The 27,712-nt window shown below is 39.8% G+C and overlaps 2 protein-coding genes across 2 annotated transcripts; one reads left to right on the top strand and one right to left on the bottom strand.

Moving 5' to 3' along the window:
- LOC139721673 (acyl-coenzyme A thioesterase THEM4-like) lies at positions 1-18,583 on the bottom strand. Its single transcript, XM_071633002.1, has 4 exons — positions 18,449-18,583; positions 10,653-10,942; positions 9,892-10,005; positions 1-154 (listed from the first exon to the last, which is right to left on the bottom strand). The coding sequence occupies exons 1-4, from the start codon at positions 18,581-18,583 to the stop codon at positions 1-3; spliced, it is 693 nt and encodes a 230-aa protein (XP_071489103.1).
- On the top strand, positions 18,255-27,251 carry LOC139721704 (arylsulfatase B-like). The gene is made up of 7 exons (XM_071633033.1): positions 18,255-18,916; positions 19,419-19,605; positions 20,859-21,052; positions 21,946-22,153; positions 22,759-23,011; positions 23,935-24,089; positions 26,077-27,251. The coding sequence occupies exons 1-7, from the start codon at positions 18,662-18,664 to the stop codon at positions 26,340-26,342; spliced, it is 1,518 nt and encodes a 505-aa protein (XP_071489134.1). The 5' UTR covers positions 18,255-18,661; the 3' UTR covers positions 26,343-27,251.
- The last annotated feature ends 461 nt before the right edge of the window (positions 27,252-27,712 follow it).

The following is a 27,712-nucleotide window of genomic DNA, read 5'->3' as shown; positions in this document are numbered from 1 at the left end:
TCAATGTATAGATGAGGCTATAAAAAGTGCCGAAATATCACTATACAACAAGATGTCATCGGGGCTCTTGAAAGTTCCAACGGTAAAGTACTTCCGCCTTTCAACCCTTTCTAGCTTGATTTCAACGATGACTGTGGAGCTCAGAGGAATAGATCTGCATTGCAGTAGAAAGGAGAAAAGAGAAACACTTTCAAAATGAACAATTTCCTGGATGACAAGTTTGTTAACAAATTGATCTTATTTTAAAGAGTTAATCTGTTCAGAACAATACCGATTCTTATAACAGGGAGACAATAAATGGCACCAGAAGTTGTCACCATGTTAAAAAGAAATTATCGCAATAATTGCTAGAGGGTTTTTTTTTTTATTTCACTGTTGATGTAACGGTGAACTTCGTGAACTGCGACGTTCAGTTAGTAGAGCAGATAAGCCGAAAAATTGTGCAAAATTTGACTAAAGCATGAAACTTTCACCAGTGTTAGTACATGTTATAAGATTCATTTTAAGATTGGGAGGTAAGTCTGAATTGACCTCTGATGACCTCCAAAGGTCAATGACCTCACAATTTGGTAAAAATAGATATTTTGCGTCATTGATGAATGTTAAAATGGTAGGTCCTAATGATGAACTAAAAAAATCATTTTTTGTTACAGTGAAATTGTCTTCATGTTTCATAGAACCCTGACAGGTTTCTACCTTTGTCCTCTGATGACCTCCAGAGATCAATGACCTCAAAATATCAGAATATTGATATTCTGTCATTGATTAATGATAAACACGGCAATGATGTACTAAAACCATGTTTGTTTGTTTGTTTGTTTGTTTGTTTGTTTTTTACAGTGGAATTGCCTCAATGTTCCACCGATCCTTGACAGGTTTCTACCTTTGACCTCTGATGACCTCCAGAGGTCAATGACCTCAAATTATCAGAATTTTGATATTTGGTGCAATTGGTTGATGATAAACATGATAACGATGTCTTAAAATGTTCGTGTTACAACTGAATCGCTTTCCTATTCCTCAGTTCAATGGAAATTATTTACATGTCTCTGCCTTTGACCTCCGAGGACTGTGACAGGTCAATAACCTCAAAATATCAGAATATTGATATTTGACATATATTCAATGGTTCACTGTATACCTGGTGTGCAATCACGCATTATGCTACTAGTATTAGCATTTATGCTACAATAGAAGTGCCTCCTCATTCCACAGAACATTGGCCATTACCCTGTGTATATCCAACTTTGACATCTAAGGACAATGTGAGGTCAGACTTTTAGAATATCAAAATTTGTGTAGGATTACAAGTATTTGTGTTTGGCTTCTTTGGTTTAATTCTAAAAGTATAATCATTTACAAATCACACCTTGACGTTATAATCAAAGCATGTATGCACATTCCACAGAGTACTGGTTCATAGTAAAAGGTTTCAGGAATGTGAGCGGTCAATTACTTCAGAAATGAAGCTTACGTGTCTTCAGTGATGGAAGTGACCTCAAATACCGTATGCCCTCCCCCCCCCAAAAAAAACAACAAACAAACAAACAATTACAACGGGACCCTCCGCAATGATATCTTTAAAAATATCGAATCAATCTCAATACAAATTCAGGGTATGAACTGTACCTCATTGCCCACATCTTACAGGAAACCCCATTTGATTTGCTTCAGTGGTCAAAGAGAAACGAGGAATTTTATAGAAGATGTCAGGAATTTCTTCCCTCCAATTTCTGTCTATTGTATTCACACACAGGATCATCGAAGTACTAAACTTGGAAGAATCAAACTCATGACATGCTTTAAAACAATCCACATTTCTCTGTGACCGCTTAACCAAATCGAATGGGGTTTACTGCAAAATAGAGCTAAAATTTTATATTTTAAGACCCTGGAGTAGCATTTAGACAATTTAATCATATTGTGTGTTATCAATGCGAAAATCTAATTGTATTTCTTTTCTTTTTTCGGGGGGGGGGGACATACTGTATAATATTTATGTTTGGGTTCGTTATGCAGCCTAGCTTGCATGAAATTATGTGCAACATTATCAAATTTGCACTGGACAAAATTTGTACGCTTAAACATGGAAAGTGGGGAGAGGAGTACCATATTTTGGGTTGATGCTTAATAGTATGTGAACAGGCATATGGCAAAGTCCCTCGAACTGGATGAAAGGGTGAAAGATACTAACCAGAAAACAACAGGCCCATTACAGTGTTCATCAGGTGTACGTCACAAGTCAAACAACTCAAGAGTCGTACAGCCCATGAGTTACGCAGCTCACGAGTCATACATCCTGTGACCTAAACACTAGATGAACAAGGTCCATGAGCTCGACATCAAATATGATAGGCCCACAAGCTGTGCGGTCCGCGAGCTCGACACTCGAGGAAAACTTGGCACACTGTAATCTATTCAGTGTATAGGTCTTGTGGACCTCCCCCCCCCCCCCCCCCCCCCATGTGTCGGACTCTTATGGGCCTGATTTGCCTAAACTTATAGTGTCAAGCTCATGGGCAATGCTACCTAGTTTTGAGCTCGGGGCATGGTTCCGATGAATGACTCATGGTCCTGAAGCATACAGTGACGTCATGGACCATCTTGAAAACGACATACTGTGAGGCCTAACATGCACTCCACATGAAGTAATCCTGTGTCTTGCTATTGTCATCCACTTAAGTTTAGGTCATTAAGTCAGGCAACTTGGGGCATTTTTTTAATGACATCTTTAGGTACCTCACTTCCAAATAGGAGTGGAACTACTATTTGCTCTTATTGTCTTCTTTATACTCGATACTCCTTAACAATTGGGCCTGGCCAAGAGTTGTGCCCCCATATGCCCAAATATTGCTTGTTTCCAATATGGCTGCCATCCAGTTTGCATCCAATGTGTGAATCACGGTAGTAAGGCAGCGGGTAATATCATCCGGTTAAAACTCTCTACCAGCAAGTGATGATTCCGTGTAACCTCCTGCTGAAATAGATGTATACCCTCGATCTCTTTCAAGACAGGGCAGAAGCACGCAACTGCCCTAACAAAAAGGTCCTGTGGTACTCCCTGTGGTACTTGTCGGTACCACACAATGTACCACACACTTGTAATGTTACCACAGGAACTGTGTGGTACTGTACCACAGGCTTGTAGGGTACTCCCTGTAGTACTTGTCAGTACCACACAATGTACCACATAAATAAATGTTACCACAGGAACTGTGTGGTACTGTTTTACAGGCTCATGTGGTACTCCCTGTGGTACTGGATGGTACCACACAATATACCACACAAATATATGTTAACACAGGAACTGTGTGGTACTGTGTCACAGGCTCGTGTGGTACTCTGGGATGTACCACAGGGCAGTACCACAGGACATTACCACAGGAAAGTACCACAGGACAGTACCACAGGACAGTACAACAAGACAGTATACACACAAATTGTCCTGTGGTATTTTGGGACGTATACCACACAACAGTACCACATGAATTGTCCTGTGGTATTTTGGGACATACCACAGGAGAGTACAACAGAAAAGTACCACAGGATAGTACCACAGAACAGTACCACACGACTTGTTCTGTGGTATTTTAGGACGTACCACAGGACAGTACCACAGGGCAGTTCCACAGGACAGTACCACAGGACAGTACCACAGGATAGCACCACAGGACAGTACCTCACGACTTGTCCTGTGGTATTTTGGGACGTACCACAGGACAGTACCACAGGGCAGTACCACAGGACAGTACCACAGGACAGTACCACAGGAAAGTACCACAGGATAGTACCCCAGGACAGTACCACACGACTTGTCCTGTGGTATTTTGGGACGTACCACAGGACAGTACCACAGGACAATTTCACAGGGCAGTAACACAGGACAGTACCACAGGAAAGTGCCACAGGATAGTACCACAGGACAGTACCACACGACTTGTCCTGTGGTATTTTGGGACGTACCACAGGACAGTACCACAGGACAGTACCACAGGAAAGTACCACAGGATAGTATCACAGGGAAATAGTACCACACGACTTGTCCTGTGGTATTTTGGGACGTACCACAGGGCAGTACCACAGGACAGTACCACAGGAAAGTACCACAGGATAGTACCACAGGACAGTACCACACGACTTGTCCTGTGGTATTTTGGGACGTACCACAGGACAGTACCACAGGACAATACCACAAGGCAGTACCACAGGACAGTACCACAGGAAAGTACCACAGGATAGTACCACAGGACAGTACCACACGACTTGTCCTGTGGTATTTTGGGACGTACAACAGGGCAGTACCACAGGACAGTACCACAGGATAGTACCACAGGACAGTACCACACGACTTGTCCTGTGGTATTTTGGGACGTACAACAGGGCAGTACCACACGACAGTACCACAGGATAGTACCACAGGACAGTACCACACAACTTGTCCTGTGGTATTTTGGGACATACCACAGGACAGTACCACAGGAATTGTCCTGTGGTATTTTGGGACGTACCACAGGACAGTACCACACGACTTGTCCTGTGGTATTTTGGGACGTACCACAGGACAGTACCACAGGGCAGTACCACAGGGCAGTACCACAGGACAGTACCACAGGAAAGTACCACAGGATAGTACCACAGGACAGTACCACATGACTTGTACTGTGGTATTTTGGGACGTACCACAGGACAGTACCACACGAATTGTCCTGTGGAATTTTGGGATGTACCACAGGACAGTACGACAGGAATTCCTGTGGTAGTTTTCGATGTATACCACAGGAGAGTACCACAGGAACTGTCCAAAATCCCACAGGAAAATCATAATATGGTGCTATTCCACACAGAAGTACCACACAGCAAATTAAATTTGTAAGTACCACAGAAAATGCTACAGGATATTCTTTTTTTTTCTTAACATTTTATACCAGAGGACTATCACATCAGGAGAATATCAAACAGCAGTACCACACAGGAGTACCACACAGGAAAATTGTAAGGCAGAATCAACTGAAATCTATAGCAAAAATACAAACAAAAAAGCACATATTAATATTCCTCAATTAATTGATAGATGACATATGCTGTGAATTATAACAATTGATTTGCCATTACTTATCCTGTCCTATACCCCTACAGTATTACCTATTTAGTGAAAGTGCTGATGTAAAGCATAAGAAATTTCATAAGGACTTCTGTGGTACTCCTGTGGTACTCCTGTGGTACTCCTGTGGTACAAATTTTTACATAGCTCAAGAATATTTATAAAAAGCACTCTAGATTTTAGAAAATACATATATGACTTAAAAAGTCAAAGTATTAATGATGGAACTTACTTTGAACTTTATGAAAGATTGTCTAATTATGTTATGTTATTCCCAATATCATAGATATCGTTATGAAAGTGTAATTTCATATCTTGATAATAAAGTATAATCGAGTTAGTAACCATGCCTTAATGCTTTACGGATAGACGGCCATATATATGTGTACTGATACGGTCAATGGCTACCTAGGAATAGAATATGACTATATAGATCTATTATAGAACTAGATTGGCACTTGGCCATTAGACTCTCGTTTGAGGTTATATGTTAGGAGTAGGACAGGTTATTACGTAGGGCCATGTTTGTCCTGAAATCCATCTCTCACCTATCACGAATATTCCTTGATATGTGGCTAAAATTCTCCCAGATTTTTTTTCTCGATCTATCCTGTGTGGTACTCTCCTGTGGTACCATGGAAATGCTGTGTGGTACTGCCCTGTGGTAATGCTGTGTGGTAATGATCGACCTGTGGTACTGTCCTGTGGTACTGTCCCAAAATACCACAGGACAGTTCCTGTGGTACTGTTCTGTGGTACTAGTCCTGTGGTACTGCCCTGTGGTACGTCCCAAAATACCACAGGAATTCCTGTGGTACTGTCCTGTGGTACTGTTCTGTGGTACCGGTCCTGTGGTACTTTCCTGTGGTACTGCCCTGTGGTACGTCCCAAAATACCACAGGAATTCCTGTGGTACTGTCCTGTGGTATGTCCCAAAATACCACAGGACAATTCCTGTGGTACTGTCCTATGGTACTGTCCTGTGGTACTTTCCTGTGGTACTGTCCTGTGGTACCGTCCTGTGGTAATTACCGCAGGAGTACCACAGGACTTTTTCGTAAGGGTGATCTCCACCACGACTAAAATGGACATCTTGAGGTCAGACCAGTGTTCTTCCAGGTGCACAGCCAGTGTATGTGATCATCAGAGTCTTCCATTGGCAATATCTAAACAATTTAGGTAAAGGCAAGCTTGTCTCTATGGGTGCATTTATCAACTCCGTTTCTCGACAGACACAGGTTATCCAAACAGCTCTCAAGGAATTTTTACGAGTTGATAAACGCAAAGCTGTTTTGAAAGCCCTTTGGGAAAGCCTTTACGAAAGGGTGCGTTTATCAATTAACTCTCCTTTCTCGGCAGAAACAGGTTATCCAAACAGCTTTCAAGGAATTTTTACGAGTTGATAAACGCAAAGCTGTTTTGAAAGCCCTTTAGGAAAGCCTTTTCGAAAGCCCCAAATTTGTGGCTATCCAAACAGGTTTCCTAAAAACAGGTTTTCAGAAACCTGTTTGTAAAAGCCTTTTGGAAGTTGATAAACGCAAAGCTGTTTTGAAACGGCTTTGTAAATTGTACTTCAGTACTTGTACTTCTCCTCGGGTCGAATAGCGCAATGCAGCTAGTGCAGTGACAGGCCAGTTAAAAAATCGTGTTCGCGAAGAGAGTTGATAAACGCAACTATTTTGAAAGCTGTTTCTAAAGGGCTTTGGAAAGGGCTATCGAAAGCCGTTTAAACAGGGGAAAGTAATAAACGCAGCCTTCTAAAGGGCTTTGGAAAGGGCTCTCGAAAGCCGTTTAAACAGGGGAAAGTTAATAAACGCAGCCTGGAGACTGCGTTTATCAACAGATTTTCAGCGGGCGAACAAGAATGTTTGCAATTTTCATTCATGCCTTGTCATACCGTACGGGGGAACTTCTGCGGCTTGACTTGCGGGGAAACAAATTTACTCCAAGGAGCTCTCCGCAGTTGGTCCGCACCTGACAGCATCTAGCGCGTAGTTGCCCGGAGGTGCTCACGCAAGTCCGATTTAACCGCAGCCAAGTTTTGAGCATGACCAAAACTTTTTCCGGGTGAGTCGCGGGAATGCCCGTAGAGGTCCACGCAGAACGCCAGTAGGAAACCCTTAGCGGCAGTACTTCCCAGGCAATTCCCATGCAGGTACTTTGCAGTCCCGTATGCAGCCAAGATAATGAAATTCTGAGATTTCAGCCATTCCATTAGAGGAATTCCTTCTCTAAGTTGTCAGCCCCCACGCGACTGGTACAAAGGTCACACAGTATACTCGCAAGTATAACGCGTCCAGCAAGTAAGACACATGCGCTGACTCGCACAAATCCTTTTCCGCCCTCAGGAATGTCCGGTATGCTAGAAAATCCCTACACGTAACAAGCCCGAGTAGCTTGCCCGGAAAGGTGTGACAGGGCCTAAACACGGTAAAAAAAAATATGCGTGCGCACCTCCGGGCGACTACTTTTGAGATACATGCTAGGTACTGTCATGTGCGGATATCTACGGGGACCTCCGGGTAGTCAAAATTGTTCTTTGCAAGTCGCACGCAAGGCTGGTGTGACACGGCCTTTAGAAAGCTTCTTTTTGACTCGCGGGATAGGCTACAATCCTTTCTCTGGCAGAGGTTCTGAATTATCGGGTCGTGCTCAGTCTGCACACAGTGAGCTGAACACCATATCAAGTATACGTGTGCAATGATTGTGTGTAATGATATGGGAAAATGCATGGAGAAATCAAAATACATATGTACATGTTTATGTATTTTACGTGGAATCAGTTCCCGTCTGCTGTCTTCATCAATCTTGCAGTGTTGTTGATTATTATTTTCCCTCTCCATCACAAGTATAATATGGAACGTGTTAATTATTTCACGTGAAGTTGTGATGTCGGAAAATGCGAGGCTGTATTGCAGGTGGCCTATTGCAGGTGGCTTTCAATTTGTTTTTCACATTATATTGACATGTTTAACAGACTGTAACTCACCAAGATGCCTCTTGAAATGTTTTGAAAAACTTCTGCTTGATTTCACACGAGCGGATGATTATCAGTTGTCTTTCTGCTATCATCGTGTGTGAAACAAAATATTGTTCCTCTTCAAAATTAATCTGCAATTACTGTTGGTGCTTTATATTCCAACCCACCTCCAGCCTATACATCCGTAGGCGTTGTGGTGTAGAGCGGGATCTGAACATCTCTCGTGAAACGAGACTTCTCTTTTCTTTTCTTTTCTTTTCGCCACTAACAATGTGAAACAAAGTATTGTTTCTCTTCAAAAGATAGCGTGCCAATTAATCTGTACTTAGGTTGATGCTCTAAACCAGACATTCCAACCCACCTCCAGCTTAGATATCCGTAGGCATTGTGGTGTAGACATGGTAGAGCGAGACTTTTCTTTTCTTTTCCCCAATAACAACTTAGTTTAGCAGGAAGCATAGAAGCATTCGCACGTACTGTTTACATTTCCCATCGCATGCTTTGAACATCGGAATTTTGACGTACACATATTCCCTGGAATTTTGCCAAGAACTTTTCAACACAATACATGTTCAAAAGAAACCATTTGGTTCATACATAATTTGATTAAAGGGGCTTACTTATCACCGTCCACGTACTCGAACAGTTTTCGCTATTAAAGATACAAGTATGTTTACAAGACTGCAAACAGTAGAATGATTTGCCCCTTAACAAATAAAGACTACATCTCTTGAAATGTCTTCAAACGTAAATTAAAGTCATTCCTCTTGAACGATTTCTCTCTTATATATACACACATATTGAAGAGTTTGTTCGCAAAAAACGATAAGTCCATATTTGCCAAGTGGAGATATTTGCGATTAAAGGTCAAGAAAAATAAGGAGAACAATAAGAAAATTTTTGCTTCTTTTGACCATAACTTCAAAAATGTACCTTCATATGTAGTGACCAATATATCATTTAAAAGGTATTATTTTGTATTTTATGACAGAGACCGTCCTTCAAAATCTTCAAACATGGACTTATCGGTTTTTGCGAACACACTCTTCATATATATATATATATATATATATATATGAAGACAACGTCATTATTATGTAAGTTCCCAAAAGCTCCTTACGACTTTCTCTGAGCCGGCGACCATATTATTGTACAGGTACATAGATACTGGATTTGTCATCACATTTACAGCTAACCACTCTAACTGATTTCTCGGCTCAAACATGTTTTCTTTTTTTATAAGTAATTTGCTAACAAACTTCCTTTCCCTAAAGCATTTCATTGGCTCAATCTTATATTGGGGTGTGGTGTTCACTAGAAATGAATTCTTTATTGGTGGGGCTAAGACCCCCCCCCCCCCCCCGCACCTCCCCTTGGGAACTTACATAATAATGAGTGATCCCTGACGTCACTCCAAAATGAGCGAAAATGAGCATTTTCACTCAAAATCCACTCCAATTTCACTCGAAATTCACTCTTTTTTTTGTATTCACTCTTTTTAGAGTGAAAATTTTCACTCGATTTTTTTTTAGAGAGTATAAATATATATATATATATATATATATATATATATATATTCTCCATGTAAAAAGGAGAGGCTACTTACTTTTTTTCGGGACATTCACGTACAAGGATCTTTTCATGGACAATATTGTTCTTGTTCTTTTGATTGTAATAAGAAAAGAGTATTCTCCAACCTTGCTGATGTAGGCCTATATATTATGATATGATTGTAAGTATGGGAGTTTAAGTAATTTCAGTGATATACATTAGACTTAAAAGATATGAAAATAAGTATTATAAGGCTTACCGCCTGTAATTGATGTTAATATTGGCTGCCAGACAGGGGATATTTAGGCCCTTCTGGAGCAGACACGCCACACAAATCTCCCCTGCTGTTCCTATTGCTCCTCCGTGGACAAATCTGCATGAAATAGAAAACGAAATAAAAAGGAATCAACAAAATAATTGAAGAAGAGTACACTGTCTCATTTCATTAAACAAATACGCTGCGATCAGGAATTACACAAAGATGTTGAAATGATTCATAGCACGAACAGAGAGTTATCACAAATTTGACAGTATCACGATTGAGAAGTTGAAATGCAATAAATATTGTTCCATATGGACTCTTGATTTCAGGCAGGTCATATTGCCCATGAGAAGACTTCGTTTTGTATATTTTTTTTTTTCATTTTCGGTCAGTCGGTTCCCAACGACAAGTAAGGCCTACATGAGTGACACTGACACTTCAAATCTGTTCAATCAACCGTAATGGAGCACTGCGACTTTGCGAAGAGTGCTCTGGATTTGAGTAGAATCAACTATATAGCTCCAAAGCTCCTCGACTGAATACACAATGGCATACATCCTGTATTTTCATCATGACATGTTAATAGATTGTCATTATATTTTGCTTGTTTTTTCTCCATATGTTTCACTCTTGACGACCATCTGATATCCAGAACCTGATGCAGGCCCACAATATCATGAAGTGGCAGAGTCGTGAAGATAAAGCTTTGTCGACACTACCGAGGCTACGTTGCGTTGACAGGATCACCGTATACTCACCCCGGCGGTCCTTCTGTTCTTGGTCCAAACTGCATGATAGTTATAGATTTCTGTTCCTCTCCGCTAAAGAAAACGACATATTCCAGGACTGCACCGACTTCCGGGTGGTTGAAAATGAACGGAGCCCCGCCCCGCGTCACTCCCACAGTGCTCCTAATCTCCGTCCATCCTTTCTGTCCCACTAGCTCCACAGTGTACTGTCCATACAAGTCTCTAGAAGCCTTTGTCCAGCCCGGCAGGTCCTTTTCGGTGAAACCACGAACTTTGACTTCTCCTTGAGGCGGGGAGTTCTACAGGAAAGGAAGAAGGGACGAAAAAGATCAGAGTTGAATGATGGACAAGTAAAAAAAAAACAAAAAACAAACAAACAAACAAACACACACACAACAAAAAACCCACACACACACACCAAATACCAGACGGCCTAAAATACACAAACGGTATATCCAAGAAGTGATGTGTGTCTCGGAGCTCCTCTTCAGACCAAGAAAGTTTGAACAGGTCATTTTCCCAAGACCACCTTCCTCTCACTGCCAATAGGCCTCAGGAAACGCCATTACCATTAATTTTATAGTGAAATGGGCAAGGAAAGTTTTCTCCACGTTTGGAATCATCTTCGGCTCTCAAGAGCCCCCCCCCCCCCCCCCCCCCCCCCCCCCCCCCTCCGACGGTGCGATTGGTACCACCAGCCCTCTGGCGCTTCTTCTTACTCCATCCTGCCTAGCCCTCCCGCTGAACTTCGCCACAATCAGGGACCATTCTCACCTCCACAATGACTGAGGCTGATGGTGTCGGATTTGATATCCCCGGCAACTTGAAACGCACCAGGGAAAGCCTGACATCTTGTATCCTTGTATTCTGCTTGTTTTGTTTGTTTATCTGTATCACTTGTATTGTCTATCAAATGCCGAGTAAATAAATGACATTAATAACAACCTCCAATTTTGCATCTGTCCTGACAGTACTGTCGGAAGGCTGTGTCAATTCTGGCACCTCGTTACGTTGTAATGCCGTCTATGTGGAAACCAAAGACGCTTAACTTATCTCTACTATCTTTGGTGGAAACCCTGATGGGACATCGCGGAAACCCTTTTCTCGCACATTTTATTAAGGCTTACAAACAATCCTCAATCATTGTTGCATAATGTATTCACAAATAATTTACAATTATTTCATACACACTTCTCAATTCGCAAATTTGTGCATATCATATGCATTGCAAATTATTCGGCTAGATTGCTACAGCGCATCCAGTCCCCATTGTTGACTTAATGGCCGACTTCACTTTCCACATACTGAGAAACGGTTACAGTTCGTTATTCCGAAAGTTTGTCATTCCAAAGGTTCGTTATTTTGAAGGTTCGTTAGTCTTAAAATATTGAAATAAAGTTCGTTATTTGGAGGGTTTGAGTGACCAAAAACGAACAAAGGCTCATATATCATTCCGAAGGTACAGTGTAGTCGTTTTAGTACGCATGCACTTTTTTAAATGGTCAAAATAACAAAACTTACTTAATTTTCGGACTAACGAACATAGGTAGTGGGAATTAGTGAGTTTCAGAATAAACAAACATTCAGAATAATTATAACGACTTTCGAAATGACGAACATCACCCCCTAGTTAACCCTCCTGCACCAACACGCGTCGTGTCCTCGAACAAACACAAAATGAGAGTAGACAAAGTTAAGTAAATATAAACAGCATTATCCGAATTCCTGATGTACAGAGTGCTAATACTTGAGTCTCTTCAGTGCAATCTGGTCTATTCAGATCCAGTAGATCTGAACGTGATATCAAAGTGGAGCATGGCTGAGTGCCCAACACAGTATGGTCTAATCAATAGATCCATTGAACCTGAACTTGATAAGTATGGCTATTTTCACACTGCACGTTGTTGCACAGTTCAGTGTTAAACATGGAAACACAGGTCGGGTGCATTTCACAAATCAAAGTTGATTTACAATTTCTAGGTCAAAAGCCGAGTAAATCTTACCTAAAACAACACAAAAATTACCCATCTATTATAGTTACATATTGCACAATAAAATGGATAATAATAAGACATAATATTATTATGTGAGAGAGTACTGGAAAAAGAACCTGACAAGAAATACAATAAGACAAAAGCACCAACATGACCAGAACAGAATTAGGCAGCTCCAGGAAACGCACCGCAATTTTCAAAATCCAAAGAATGGCAATGATTATAAGGAAAACAAGCAAGATGTACAAACGATGTACAAGCGAAGGTGGTAAAGGTTTTCGGGAAGATAGAAAATAGGACGACAAACGCCCTGGAAAAAAGAGCAAAATATTTTTGGTAACGGGAATGTATTCTGCGATCGTAGGACCCGTGCATAATGCAAAAACGTGAAACCGCATGTATGACCAATAGTAAGATTGAAGAAGGAATTTAAGCACGGTTAAATTCAAGATCCACTCCTATATTCGACTTGAAACTTTAGGATGATACCATCATAACGATAAAAGTTTTGTTAAAATTGTAGTGGAATTGAGAAAGTTATTGACACTTTTATGAGCACTGGTATGGTATTCTATAGGGCTTTTTACACTTTTACACTTGTGTTTCTTAACCCCGGACTTTCTCTGACCCAGGACTATCGTTAGTCCCGTACCATTTTTTTGAGCTTTTTACACTCGCCAATTAGTCCCGTGCTATCTCTTGTCCGGGGCTAAGGAGAAAACTGACCTTTTTACACTCGTATTTCTTAGCCCCGGACTTTCCAAACCACATGAATATTCATAATTACGCTGTGTACTGTACACGTACACGCACGCACCGGCAGCACTTGATTACCTCGTTTCTGATTGGTCAGTGAGGGTCGGACTTCGTCTCCGTCGCTTAGCCCAGGATTATTTTTTCGTTCTGTTTACACTCACTTGCTTGGCACCGCAATTGCGGTGCTAACCTAGTTTGCAGGCACAAACCCTTGTTGGTCGTAAAGGAGTCTGCGCCAAGACTACTACATGCACCACTTTGGCACTGTCCCATAGGCCCTGTGTTGAAGCTTCTCCCAACAGGCTGCAGTGTAGTGGTGCGTGTATTAGTCTTGGCGCATGCAGACTCCTATACGACCAACAAGGGTTTGTGCCTGCAAACTAGTGCTAACCCCTGCTATTTTGCAGGGCCAGATAGTACCGTACTATCGGTGGGGCTAGCCCACTTTGGCAAAAGCGAGTGTAAACAGAAAGTGGGCTAAGGATAGTCCCGTACCAACGGTGGGGCTAAGCCCCCCCCCCCCCCCCCCCCCCTTAGCCCCACCGTTGGTCCGGGGCTAAGCAAAATTTTACAAGTGTAAAAAGCCCTTATATGTGACCGTGCATCACAAAACGAACAAAAAGTCGCACACTCTGATTTTGAGTGAGGACTGAAAATAGGTGAAATGGGTAAACCTGGCCGATCTTGACTTGTTCATATTTTCTGAAAGAGCAAGTCTTCTTCTACATTAAGCTACAATTTGGGATCATAAAACGGGTAGGAATGTGTTTTTTAGCAGTTTATCTCTAATATTTTTGGGTAGAATAGTGTGATTAGGTGTGTCTTTAGAGTCCCCTTTTCATTTCTTAAAAACCTCGTACACACTCTTCACTTTCAACTCTAATAACTTTTGAAAGGATGACGCTACTGCTTTGAATGTTGACATGAATTATGGACAAAATATGTTAATAAGGCACGCTCAATTTCAGTTTAATCAGATAATTCCTTCATTGTTGTTACTCCTTGTGGTTTACAACCTGTTTTTTGTCCCATTCATCGCACAGCCAGCACAGTTTGGTAAAGATTAAGCGCCTGAATAGACATTGTACTTCAGAGCCTCTTTTATCAGTTCACACCTTTCCTGAGTGTGTGCATTCTTTCCACTATTAAGATAGGTTAGGAGAGTCGATTTGATTTGAGTTATACATCATTTTAAAGCTTAAAGTCTTCCCTTTCAGAATCTGCCCTTAACTAAAATTTCATGTCTTGCGACTTTCTGTTTGTTTTGTGATGCAGGGTCACATATAAAGTTTCGTAATTTATACACCCTCGCGTTCAAATAAATTTTATTAAGCAATCATAACGAAAAAAAACCAACAACCGTTCTCTTATATTTCTAAGGAAATTAAACCAACAAAACAACAATGAGACATGTGGCATCTCCGTTTCCTCCAATTTGCATGTGTGATTTTAAACTTTATCGCCATTTTAGCGAAGTTTATACGTTAATTTTCAAAATTCAATGTACTTACCTATTTGTCTCATTTAAATGAAACGCGTCCTTTTCTTTATACCATTTTTCATTTTTCTGTAGTCCCTGGTTTAGGTTAAACACAGAACAGTTTCCTTGGAAATTAATTTACTTGAAGTGCAGTGAGGCTTTAAAGATTCAAACAGGAACAAAGTGATTAACTTATAAGATAATAGAGAAAATAATGTCAGACAGTGCAAAGTTAGCAGGTTATAACTTTAATATTTTAGTTATCAACTACAGCTTATTTTATCAGCAGCATCGAAGATAATTATCGTCACAGAACCACTAATTCACTAGAAAAAAAAATCAACTTTACTAGGATCGTAGTTCAAAAATATTTAGTATTACACCAGAGCAGGATTTAACCAGACAGTCAATTATGAAGACCAATGAAGTCATCGACAGGTTACGTTCGCATTTAGTATAATGAACAGTATATGTCCGAAACAGATCTAACGAAATATACCTTATAGCAATAGGGGGCCTATACTCAGTCTCAATCTTTATTGATTAATTAGAAATAATTAAATTTCACTTCTTAGATCTTAGCGTTCTTTATAAATCTAACGAAATATATACCTCATAGAATATACTCAGAATCAATCTATATTGATTAAATCGAACTCGATTTCACAATTATTTCAGATCTTAGCGTTCTATATAAACCAACGTGCCTTCAAGGAAATTGATCGAGTAGTGGGAAAGAGAACAGCGCAGAGTCTCGTCAGTATCCTCGTGGAATGATGAGCTGCATTTACGGGAGTCAAATGTCTGCGGAGTGCCAGAGCGATTGACGCACTTCCAGCGTGACCAGCTCGTCGAAAATATTGCATTTTGATCGAAACCCCTAAAAAGATCCACTCGGATGGAGAGATGAAACATCCACTTTGAAAAAGCACCTCGCGGGGGAAGTGGCAAATCAATAGTGGTGCTGTACTTTTTAGTCAGTGGCAATAATCTGCTCTGACCGCATGCATGATTAAATGATGACTTAGCCACGAGCAATAATTGTATTGTTATCGATGTGCATGGCAGTGGGTTCAATCATAATAGGTTTCAATTCAGCATTTTTAGCAATTGGATGTCGGCATTTTGCAGGTTGCCCGACCTTTAAGGATTGTTTACCTGTATAATACACCAGCTGTCAACAATGGACAAAGCAGTCACACAAACGGTTAATGGATTATTGTGGGTAAGTAGCAACAAAACAAGTCAAGTTGTGTTTTTAACTATTTTTTCCCCTCTCACTCTCTTTACTTCTCCCAGTTTGTTCTCTTCTTGACTGACACTCAAATTGTAAAGTAAGGGGGAGGGGGTGGATGAATACCCATTAAGTCGTGGACTTTCTTTTAGCAGGTATTTTCGATGAACGGAAAAATAAAGAAAAATGTAAATCGTTCTGTAGACTATCTTAATGAACTTCTCATGTTTGAAAAACACGAGGCAAACTACATTTTACTTAAACTACAAGCATTTAATAGACAATAATTATCTTGTTACTCTTATACTTGAAAAACAAACAAAATATTTAAATGGAGCATGCATACCGCGGTGCATTAAATCATAATTAGGCCCTATAATTATTTACCAAGAGGACTTAAAGAGTTGCGTTTCTGGTATATATAGGTGAAAAAAAAAAGAAGAACAGAGTTGTTAATAATATGTATACCCCTCCCTCTCCTCAATGCGTGTTGGCTAAAGTCCACCCCCAGCCCACCAAATCCTGATACAGTAGAAGCCTGTCCATCAAAAGTGGACATGAAAGCTTCATCTTAAAGGACAAGTTCACCTTCATAGACATGTGGGTTGAGTGAATGCAGCAATATTAGTAGAAAACATCAGTGAGGGTTTGAGCAAAATCGGACAATCCGTTCAAAAGTTATGAATTTTTGAAGTTTCTGCTCAGTCACGGCTGGATGGAAAGACTACTGTAGCTTGTGATGTCACATGAGTACAACGATATAAAGAAAGAATAAAGAAAATTCAACATATTTCCATTTTTCTCGCACAACAGACCACTCGACTTCTCTCTTTCAGAAGGCAGGGGGAATAATATTACCCTTAACATACGTCAGTAGCAAGTCGGAGAAATGTGCACTTTATTCAAAAAGTAAAGTTTTGTGAAATTCTCTTTTTATTTTCCTTATGTAGTTATACGCATGTGACATCATACACTGTAGTAGTCTTCTCTTCCAGCAGTGACTGCGCAAATACTTAAAATATTCGTAACTTTTGAACGGATTGTCCAATTTTCCTCAAACTTTCACTGATGTGTTCTACAAATACTGCTCCATTCTCTCAATCCTTATGTATATGAAGGTGGACTTGTCCTTTAACTATTTTAGCTTCACATCAAAATTTGGCCTAAATCACTTTTTTTTCATTATACTGGACTTTGTGCAAGTTAGATTAGATTAGTGATGATGCTTCGATAGAAATTACAGTAGGCTTACATTGAATACAGCCATGAGTCGGTCTCACTTTGCCGTGATGGGTAATTCCAAGTAAGTCGGGAAAGAAAAAGTAAAATATAACAAGCACACACTGAAAATTGGGTAGAAATAGGATGGAAAATAAAGAATTTATGAAAATGTAATGATTCAGTGAAACTCTATTTCTTCACATCATAATTTCTTGAGAGATATGAAAAGGTAACCTGATCGATGAGCAGATGATGTCATCCCCTCCTTTTCATAGTGATCGAGAATTCAATTTTTTTATCATAAAGTGTAAAATATATATTTTTTACTGTTTGAATAACTAAGACAATGATCTGTCAGATATATCAAGACTTGATCGTGGCTGTAGCACTATCGCTTTAAAAAAAAAAAGTAGCCTAGTTCGCGGGTATGGCAATTTAGTAAAAAGTTGTGAGGGCGGATCTCATTTGCACATCACAATAGCAGAGGCGGATCCATTCCGTAAAGGGGGGGGGGGGGGGCCTCACAAAATCGAATAGTGGGCGCACACCCCCCCCCCCAACAGAAGTGCCCCCCCCCCCATTTTTTCTTTTTATTTCTTTTGTTTTTAACAAAGAAAAATAAAATAAAAAAGGGGCGCGCCCCCGGTGCGCCCCCCTCTGGATCCACCACTGTAAGGTCGTATAGTGACCGTTATAAGAATGTTCCGTGAAAGATAACAGTGCAAATTCTCAATTTCGTACGAATTTCCTCAGTTTCTGGCATATAATATGTTGGATGGTATCACAATGGATCCCCACAAAGTTTTGTTGTCCGCAGCTGTGATAGGCATGACGTCTATCGTAATGACATTGTACTAGTGTATACTGAGTACAGCCGAGTCACATGATAAGGTCACCTGAGGTTAGCTGTCAGCTGACCAGGGAGTTGTGTCTATTTGAGACGTACTCTGCCCACCGTACCTCTGTCGGCAAGTTGAAGTGTACATCATCCTGTCACGACATCCACGGCCGGCCGGCCTGAAATCATTGAACTAGTGGTCCTGCGGTGTGAAACATCACTCGTATCAATTTTCAAAAAAAAATTCCGTCTGGTAAAATACCATACCGAGTTTATACAAACTCGCTCGGCGAGAGTCTCAAATACTCTATACGGGGTTATAGACCGAGGCGACAGCGCCGCGATCTTGGCCTTCTGTTCGTGTTCAGCTGCAGCACAGTGCAGTGCAGTACCAGTGAGTGTAAGTTGGCATGACATGTTGAACGTGGTACGAGCGTTCACTTGAACCACCGAAGCGAAACTCCGCACACTGACGCGCTGTGTGAGTTGTTCACAATGGAAACCAGAAAGTGTGTTCTTGCTCTATTCGTGCTGTCTTCCCTAGCGTGTGTGCATTGTAAATCACCCCCAAACATCGTGTTCATTCTAGCAGACGACTATGGCTTCCATGATATCGGTTATCATGATAATAAGGTCATCAAAACACCGAATTTGGATGCACTGGCTGGTGCAGGCGTGAAGCTCGAGAATTACTACGTCCAGCCGATATGCACACCAACCAGAAGCCAGCTCATGAGTGGGCGATATCAGGTAAACTGCTTAACTTGTTACTGGTAATATGGTAGAGTTACTCAATTCTAAAAAAAAAAAAAAACAACAACAACAACAAACAAACAAACAAGCAAAAAAAAAAAGTACATCTATGATACTAAAAAGGTAAAATGCATTCATATCATAATTGGGAGGTTAAAAAAAAATAAAGCTAACCTTATAGCAGCTATCAAGTTTTCCTTCTTCAATCCCGCATCAGAATAGGGCCTACAATTTGTATCCTTCAAACTAACCACTGTTACGGAGTGTTAGCCCGACTAGACAACGCACAGCGTCCCTGTGTGCAAGGGTGTACAGCGACAGGGCTGTGTAAGTTACCTTGAAATTAAACTTATTTGTAATTCATTAACTGATTGTCGCTTTTGATCAGTGATAAGCTTGTATTTTATTATGTGTGTGTTGTTGTTGTTTTTTTTTTCATTTGAAATATTCTGTTTTCAGTTTGGCCTGTAGGAACTTATGGCATTGATTCTTCCACCAGATTCACACTGGTCTACAGCACGAGATCATATGGCCGGCTCAACCAAACTGCCTTCCGTTAGAAGACCCCACCCTCGCCAACAAGCTGCAGGAAGCGGGCTACGCCACTCACGTGGTCGGAAAATGGCACCTGGGGTTTTACAAGCGGGCGTGCTGGCCTACCAATCGAGGCTTCCATACGGCATTTGGTAATAGAGCTATTGAGTAATGTCATGATGAGCGTTGTCATGAGATTATTTCTAGAAAAATAGACCTCTATGTAAGATGGGACATGTGTCTCAGGGAGGCAGTATTCGTCATGATTAGGCAAAATTGAATACCTTGTACAGTACATACCATGATTGGAAAATATGGGCATTGTAGTTGTTTTAAAGGTCACATGCAAATCCAGGCACAGTTCCTTGGCAAGTGATTTTACAAGATGCTAGCCTGATATTGTACCTTTTCTCATATCACTTGAGGGTATACTTGCTTTTTTTTTGTCTTTTTTTTTGTCTTTGCACAAATGAGCCCCAAATAGTTGTAAACATAGTGCTATGTTCTTGTTCAGATTTGATCATTTGTATATTTATGACTGCCCAGCTCAAAACCCACTTATAAATTGTAGGCCAAAATGAACTTCTGCTTTTCTACATACATGTAGTATACAAGAGTAACATCTGAGCTTTAAAAAGATAACTTGTTAAAATTCTACCATCCTAACTCATTCAAAAAGTGACTGAAATGAGAGAGAGAGAGGGAGAGAGAGAGAGTGAGAGAGTGAGTTTGATAGACAAGGGAGAAAAGAGGATTTTTCAAGATTAGGGTCACTCAGGCATGCTGTGCAAAAGTATCAATGAAAACATGTTCTATTTCCCTGTGAAAGGAGCAGCTGTCTGGAAAAAAAAAATGTATGGCCCAGGAAAACTGCTAACATCTCAATTTCAGTTTTGTATTAAGCTGCCAAATTTTGACAGTAGGGAGAGAAAAGATTACCCTTCCAGGTAAAACAAATTGAAAAACTTTCAGTTCGTCATCCCAGATGATGTATTTTAGTCCGTAATAGAGAATCTTTATCTGTGATTTATTGTGGGTGGTGAGGTGGGAGGTCACATTTCTTCTTTTTGTCCTTTTGATACCCTACTTTGTACTTTATACACACTGGTGATCTTTGAAAGAGGATCGAATAAGAGCAAGGACCTGTGTCGTGTCTGCAGAAGGTAGAATGGTGAAAGGGTTCAGTATTCCACGTACAGCCAGCAGTTATTAATGACAGTTATGTTGATGATATCACGTCTCATGTTATTGAACCCTTCACTCATATTGTACCAGAGAGTTTTTGTCAGAAAGCTGTCATAACATTCTTTCATCTAGCGCATCTTTGGCAAGTTTGGAAATTAAGACGTTAAGTTCCAGTTTTGTCAGGTCTGTGATGTTGTTTTAATTTCCAACTTTAATCCAGGATATCTGACAGGAAGTGAAGACTACAACACCCACATGCGCCATGGTGGAGGCCCATTTAATTTCACAAAGGGCTGGGAAGGCCTAGATCTCAGGGATAACCTCCAGCCAACCAAGAATTATTCAGGGATATACTCAACACATCTCTTTGCCATGCGAGCCCAAGATATTATCAAGCAGCATGATAAAAGTATGGTGAGTGCCTGCCACTGAACGCCCCCCTCTTCCACATTTAAAGATTAGTGTAGTATGCTGTGATAAATTAGATCATTACATTATCAGCATGCTGCATACCCCCTGACTTGTCTTGCCTGATGCAACGACAACTCTTTGTCAGACAGGTTACATGTGTATGAATGGGCACTTTCTTTAGAATGCCAGTTAAACACAGGAAGTCAAAGATATATATGTATAGAATTTGTTTCATAGTTCTTTAATTGATTGATTGATTGATTGATTGATTGATTGATTGATTGATTGATTGATTGATTGATTGATTGATTGATTGATTGATTGATTCATTCATTCATTCATTCATTGATTGATTGATTGATTCATTGATTCATTCATTCATTCATTCATTCATTCATTCATTCATTCATTCATTCATTCATTCATTCATTCATTTATTCACATCATCTTTGAACAGGAACATCCAGCAGTCCTGCTTTTCAAGGAAGGCCTGTATACTGTATACATAAATTTTCAGTTTGAAAACAAACAATTTGAAACAAACAAATAAAAAACAAAATATATACAGTATTAAAAATTATTCTTTACAACTACATTCACACAGGGTACTAGAGTGGGTACTTGTGTATGAGTAAACAAATGAACTCAGTACAAAGTCAGATAAACAAAAACGTTTTTTTTCCTATAGTGTTTGGCAAATGAAGACCATAGTAATGGTGGGCAGCATTTCTTGAAAAGGGGCAATGAATTCAGCATCTGGACGGGAAGGGGTAACTTATTTTAGAGCATTGAACAATAAGAGGAAAAACTGCTTTTTTTGTGTTCTTATTAAAGCTAGATCACATTATCTTGCATTTCTGTGATGATGCGACTACTCTTTTTGTTCAATCTCCCAGCCACTGTTCCTGTACGTACCATTCCAAGCAGTCCATTCTCCTCTCGAGGTGCCAAAACAATATGAGCAACAGTATGCAAACATCACGGACAGAAATCGACGTGTTTATGCTGGAATGACAACTTGTATGGATGAGGCTGTCGGCAACATTACCAACACTCTGAAAGAGCAAGGCCTCTGGAACAATACAGTTCTTGTTTTCTCAACAGGTAATGTACACACTCTCTCACATTATTAGCTAGTCAAGATCTTTTTAATGGCTTCTATGTATGGATTGTCATGTGTCTGGAATTAGAAAACAAAACTGAGTAAGCACTGAATGTATACATTTGGGTATCTGAAATGAGGGGGAAAATGTAAGTATTCTTGCATCACATTTCATTTATTCATTCACTCTTCATTAAAAAGTTATTTATTTTGAAAGAATAAGTCATGACTGAGACAATATTTCACCTGCAAAATGTAATCAACATACATTAAAAACTCTTTTACATTTTCATCATATATCTAACTTTGACCTAGGCATGCAAATGTAACTCGACTCAGCATATCATGTATGATTCTTATGTTGATATGCTTTCTTTCGACAGTCTTATGCGAGAGATGGCATCCAAAGTAGGGCCAGTTTGACATTTTCATTTCATACTTCAATTTTCATTATGTAAACTCTGCCTCATCAAAAACTAGCATCAAATATTGAAATTTATGTTAGAAACATGTATATCACCAATCCACAGTTATCTCGGACTTGGTAGGGCAACACAAAAACTTGTGGTTCTGGGGATAAATGACGTAATTCTTGTCATTTCGACAGACAATGGAGGCCAGGTCTTTGAGGGCGGGAGCAACTGGCCCCTACGAGGTTGGAAGGGTTCGCTCTGGGATGGAGGAATGCATGGTGTAGGCTTTGTGTCCAGTCCCTTACTGCCAGACAACGTGAGAGGTACTGTCAGCAGGGAGTTGATCCATGTGAGTGACTGGTTTCCAACCCTAGTCCAAGGACTGGCAGGGCACAGCCTGAATGGCACAAAGCTGGATGGATTCAACATGTGGGACACTATATCAAGGTAATAACATCCAGGAGATTTTTCATCAGTTACTAGGTTTGTTTTTGTTTGTTTGTTCGTTTGGTTTTTGGTTTTGTTACATATATTTGGTAGGAAACAAGGATTGGCAGCAGGGGGACAAAGATTTAAGATTTTGAATCTATCATTTATGCACCATAAAGCTTCAGCCTGCCAGGGAATCCCTTCCAGGGGTTGGAGTGAGCACTATAGGGGTAGCCCCAAACCCAGGTACTAGGTTGCTAATATTGTGTTGTAAATTGCTTCAAACTCCACCACAAGGTACTTGAGTGAAAGCATTATGATTCCCCCCCCCCCCCCCCCCCCGCCAAAAAAGAAAAAAAATCTTAACGAACAAAAAAAACACACCAAACAATAAATGAATAAATGAATAAAAACAAGTATCTCAGCATTGAAGTCAAATCTGTTAAGACCCTCCAAAATAGTTCCACTCATTCAAAATTTGGCTTAGAAAATGCATATAGTACTAGTACATTTTTTTTGCAGTTTGTCAAACAAACTTATTTGACTTAAGCATAGTGCAAGTTATGCGACTTCCACTTCTGCAGTTGGCTGATAATGAATTAATGAAAGAAACAAAACAGAACTTCCATGACCATTAGGCTATTTATATATCAACATGAATTCTAGCCATTTGTTGTTTTCATGACAGAACACTTTGATTGATTCAAATTGATGTTTGAACATCCTGCCTTCAGTGTAGGATATGTTTATTACATCATGTTTTGAATATGACTCGGTATGGTTTGCCCTATGGAATCAACATGCAAAGAAATGAACACTTTTCTTTGACCTTGTCGTGTTACAAAAAAAAAATGATTTATATATTTGAATGGCAATTTTCACATTCTTTTGTTCATGTTTCCCTCCTGATAATTTAAATCAATCCTTTGTCGAATCAACAGTAAGGGGGTCTCCTCACCCAGGGTGGAGCTGGTGCACAACATCGACCCCATGCAAGACCCGCCGGAAATGTGCAATTACACAAGCTCAAAGTTCAACACGTCCATCAGAGCAGCGATCCGATACAAAGATTGGAAACTAATCACTGGATCTCCAGGTAGGAATACCGCAACTGTTGGCTGTGTGTCATCAGATATGAAATAAGTGTGGTGGAACATAAGAAACTTAAAGTTGCGACTGTGCACATGTACATACACAAACTTGCATCATTAACAGTACTGGTGCTTGTACATTGTATGCAATATGCATATGTTGTGTGTGTCATTTATGTGTATTGTATACATTGTAAGTATCATTCATACTGTATCGTATGTCCCAAAATAAATTACAAGGGTACCCTCTGCAATGAAAACTTTAAAAATACAATCTGTCTATTGTATTTACACATTAATATGTAGTTCCAAGAGCATCCAAGTGCTGAACTTGGAAAAGTGCTGAACTTGGAAGAATCAGACTCATGACATGCTTTACAACAATCCACATTTCTCTGTGACTGCTTTAATAACCAAACTGAATGGGGTTTTCTGCAAAATAGAGCTAAGATGTACCCTGAAGTAGCATTTAAACTGTTTAATCATATTGTGTGTTATCGATGCAAAAATCCGATTGTGATTATTTTGGGGGACATACTGTTTTGTATTGTATTGTATTGTATTGTATTGTATTGTATTGTATTGTATTGTATTGTATTGTATTGTATCGTATTATGTTGTATTGCATTGTATTGTATTGTATTGTATTGTATTTATATTATTATCATATCTTACATATCATACCTTGTAATTTACTGTGACCAACTGTAAAGAGACGACAGTGAACAGCATATGGAAACGGGTCACTATTGAAGGGCAGGATTGCTGTGCATGTGCCATCTGTTTCAGACTATAGTGTTTGTCAAGTAAATATGATGACTCTCAGGGAATGACTACACTTTGCATGGTTCGAGTGTAAATGGTGACAAAATTTTGCCAATGTGTGTTTAGGGAGCATAATATTCAAATAAAGTATATTTTTTTGACTGAAAACATTCTCTCGATAATGAGGCAAAATAAAGAGCAGAATATAAATTACCTAGAGCAAGTCCTTTCATTATGTCAGCTGTAATGTTAGTGGTTTGTTTACTTTGATTTCAGGTGTTGTGTACTTTCAACTTAAGCATGGTAAAACACATACACTGTATTTTTTCACGAGTGAAAGCCCCTTCATTGCTGATCATTTATTTTCTTAGATTGCATTTGTTACAGTTTTAATGATGAATCCTGACATTTCTTCAAGAATATTCCCTTTTTATTTGCAATTCGTAAAATCAGGATCATGGAGATAGTAATCGACAGAGAATTGTGTGGATTCATGATTCCATCATGTCTAGATTAGAGTTTATATTTTTGCATGTTGTTACTAAATTCACAAAAATTAAACTCCACAGAATTATTATGGCAGGTACAATATTCCATTCACCTGTACATATTATGCAATTTATCTTCTCGATACTTGAACCAGTTTTCTCAAATTCCTTTGTTGCTTTGTTGAAGTAGCCTTGGGCAAGTTTTTGATTTTCTGGAACAATCTTTGAATTACAAATATAAATACATGTTTATAGCAAACAGGTCAATTCTTCAGATTTACAATTTCAACTCAACTCTATTTTTGAGAGGTTTTTGCTTCATTCATTTAAAAAATATATATATATGTGTTAATCCACTATTCTTCAATTTCTTCTTTAACAATTAGATTTTAGTAGTTATGAATTTCATTTTAAATATGCAACACCCCCTTCAGGGATTCTGATATTTGCAAAACTGAGAATCTTCAAATTGAAAATTGAAGAATGAAAAAAAAAATGAAAGAACCATAATTTGTGTTAATCCTTTGACAACAGTTGGGTATAAAGATTTAGGGAGATGTCAGATGTGTCAAGAAACTGAAATGTTACAGTGTGCTACCATCATGTCTCCTGACCTGCCTAACATTTTGAGAGGTACGTGTAGGCTGGTTCAGAAAAATTATATCCAGTCTTGAGACGCATGCACTTGAAAGTAAAGTGAAAGTGTTACACCTGTACTCTCTGTCCCCACCTGTTGCAGGAAATGGGAGTTGGATACCCCCAGCAGAGTCGGGCTTGACACCCGTCGTCCCGGACACCCCAAAGGGAAAATGCGTCTGGCTCTTCAACATCAAAAATGACCCTTACGAATACTTTGATGTCTCTGACGAGCAGGGAGATGTTGTAAACTTCCTCCTCGGAAGGTTGCAGCATTACCAGGATGGCGCCGTGCCGGTGCGATTTCCAGATGGCGACCCCAATGCCAACCCCGCCCTGCATGATAATGTCTGGGACAGCTGGGAGTGACCTCACTTTCGTCATTGAGGTGGAGGTGTCGGTGAGGTCGACGTGACATTTAGGTAGATGTGTGTTAAAGCTAGACATCATTTTGATACAGAGTATGCCAGCCACACTTGTCATATTCTGTTTGTCATTATTGTTAAGTCTTCACCATGACTGGCAGAATTACCGATAGTTTTTTCATTAGACTGTTACGGGTCACTCTTGTTTTCACTCATTGATGCGAGTCAATACTTTATGAGTTGACATATGGCCTGTTAAAGACTGAGTACTTGTTCTTTAAATTCACTCCCACTTTTATCTTTAGATGGAAAATTAATATACTGTACTTGAACAATGCTGTAAGTAGTATTTCCGAGGATTATTATTTCTTTTTCATTAAAATTAATAAGTTTTCGCCTTGCCTGCATAGCAGAAGTGAGACTTGGGCATCACTATTCAGTTGGCGGGTGTGGTGTTGTCATGAAAAGTTTGATGTACAAGGTTAAATGTCAAAAGATCAATGAACTTTCCCTGACAAGTACTGTACTTGCAATATTGTTGTGTACTCACCCACAGCACAGGTACATGTACATCATCAAGTTTGATCATGGGTGAAGTCAGACAAGGACAAATGTCTTAAGTTCAATAAATTTTCCTGATGTGCTCAAAAGGCTCAAGCTCCATAAACTTACATTGAAAATAGCACTTGCCGTTGCTATAGATTTGCCGTTGACCAAGTTCGGGTCTAACTTTGTGTGAAATTGAAAATCTCAATGAGTACATTGTATGGCTATCTTGTGTCAATTTTGGGATAGTGTAATGCCAACATAAAAAAGGGAGAAAAAGGTTCATTTGTAAATATATGCTACTGTTCTTAAGTTCCAAAACTTCAGAAGTCACTGTGAAATTCTACATATATATATATATTTATATATACATGTATATATAAGACCAGGGAGGTTACTATAAGCCGAAATGTGCAAGTACTTTATGGCTTCTTGCTCTTCTTCATAGCGTATGACATGTCCATATGCGTAGTTAGAGTGGTAAGTCCAGGCTGCCAAGCCAGGCTAGGGCATCGTCTGTTGAGTCCTTAATTCCCTCGAGGCCACCTGGACAGCATCTGAACTGGGCTGTCTGGCGAAGGATGCAACACAGTCGCAGGTTGGGCTGTCTATTAACTTCCATAGATGGAGTTAATGGCTGTCCTGGTATGGGTTGTGCGGATCCTATCAAGATGCACCCACTGCTTCCTCAGAAGGTCAAATCCAGGTGATTTGATGTGTAAATGGTGATATCGATCCTAATCAAATGATTGGATAAGAGCAATCATGCATACAGTTTTTCATTTTTGCCTAACATGTCAAGTGGGCAGAAGTTTTTTGCTAATGGCG

This window comes from Diadema antillarum, unplaced genomic scaffold, assembly GCF_040938485.1.
Source record: "Diadema antillarum isolate AM-2024a unplaced genomic scaffold, OU_Dant_1.0 scf00000147, whole genome shotgun sequence".
In the NCBI taxonomy this organism is placed as follows: Eukaryota; Metazoa; Echinodermata; class Echinoidea; order Diadematoida; family Diadematidae; genus Diadema; species Diadema antillarum.
This window is presented reverse-complemented; position numbering and strand designations above follow the sequence as displayed.

Bases quoted from the DNA above. Each gene is read 5' to 3' on its own strand.
- LOC139721704 (XM_071633033.1), top strand. From the start codon at position 18,662: ATGGAAACCAGAAAGTGTGTTCTTGCTCTATTCGTGCTGTCTTCCCTA. The intron at 21,053-21,945 runs GTGAGTGCCTGC...TCAATCTCCCAG, and splicing joins AGCAGCATGATAAAAGTATG to CCACTGTTCCTGTACGTACC. The intron at 23,012-23,934 runs GTAATAACATCC...TCGAATCAACAG, and splicing joins ATGTGGGACACTATATCAAG to TAAGGGGGTCTCCTCACCCA.
- LOC139721673 (XM_071633002.1), bottom strand. From the start codon at position 18,583: ATGTCATGCCAACTTACACTCACTGGTACTGCACTGCACTGTGCTGCA. The intron at 10,943-18,448 runs GTTTGTATAAAC...CCTTTCCTGTAG, and splicing joins TTGAGACTCTCGCCGAGCGA to AACTCCCCGCCTCAAGGAGA. The intron at 155-9,891 runs GTAAGCCTTATA...ACTGCAATGCAG, and splicing joins ATTAACATCAATTACAGGCG to ATCTATTCCTCTGAGCTCCA.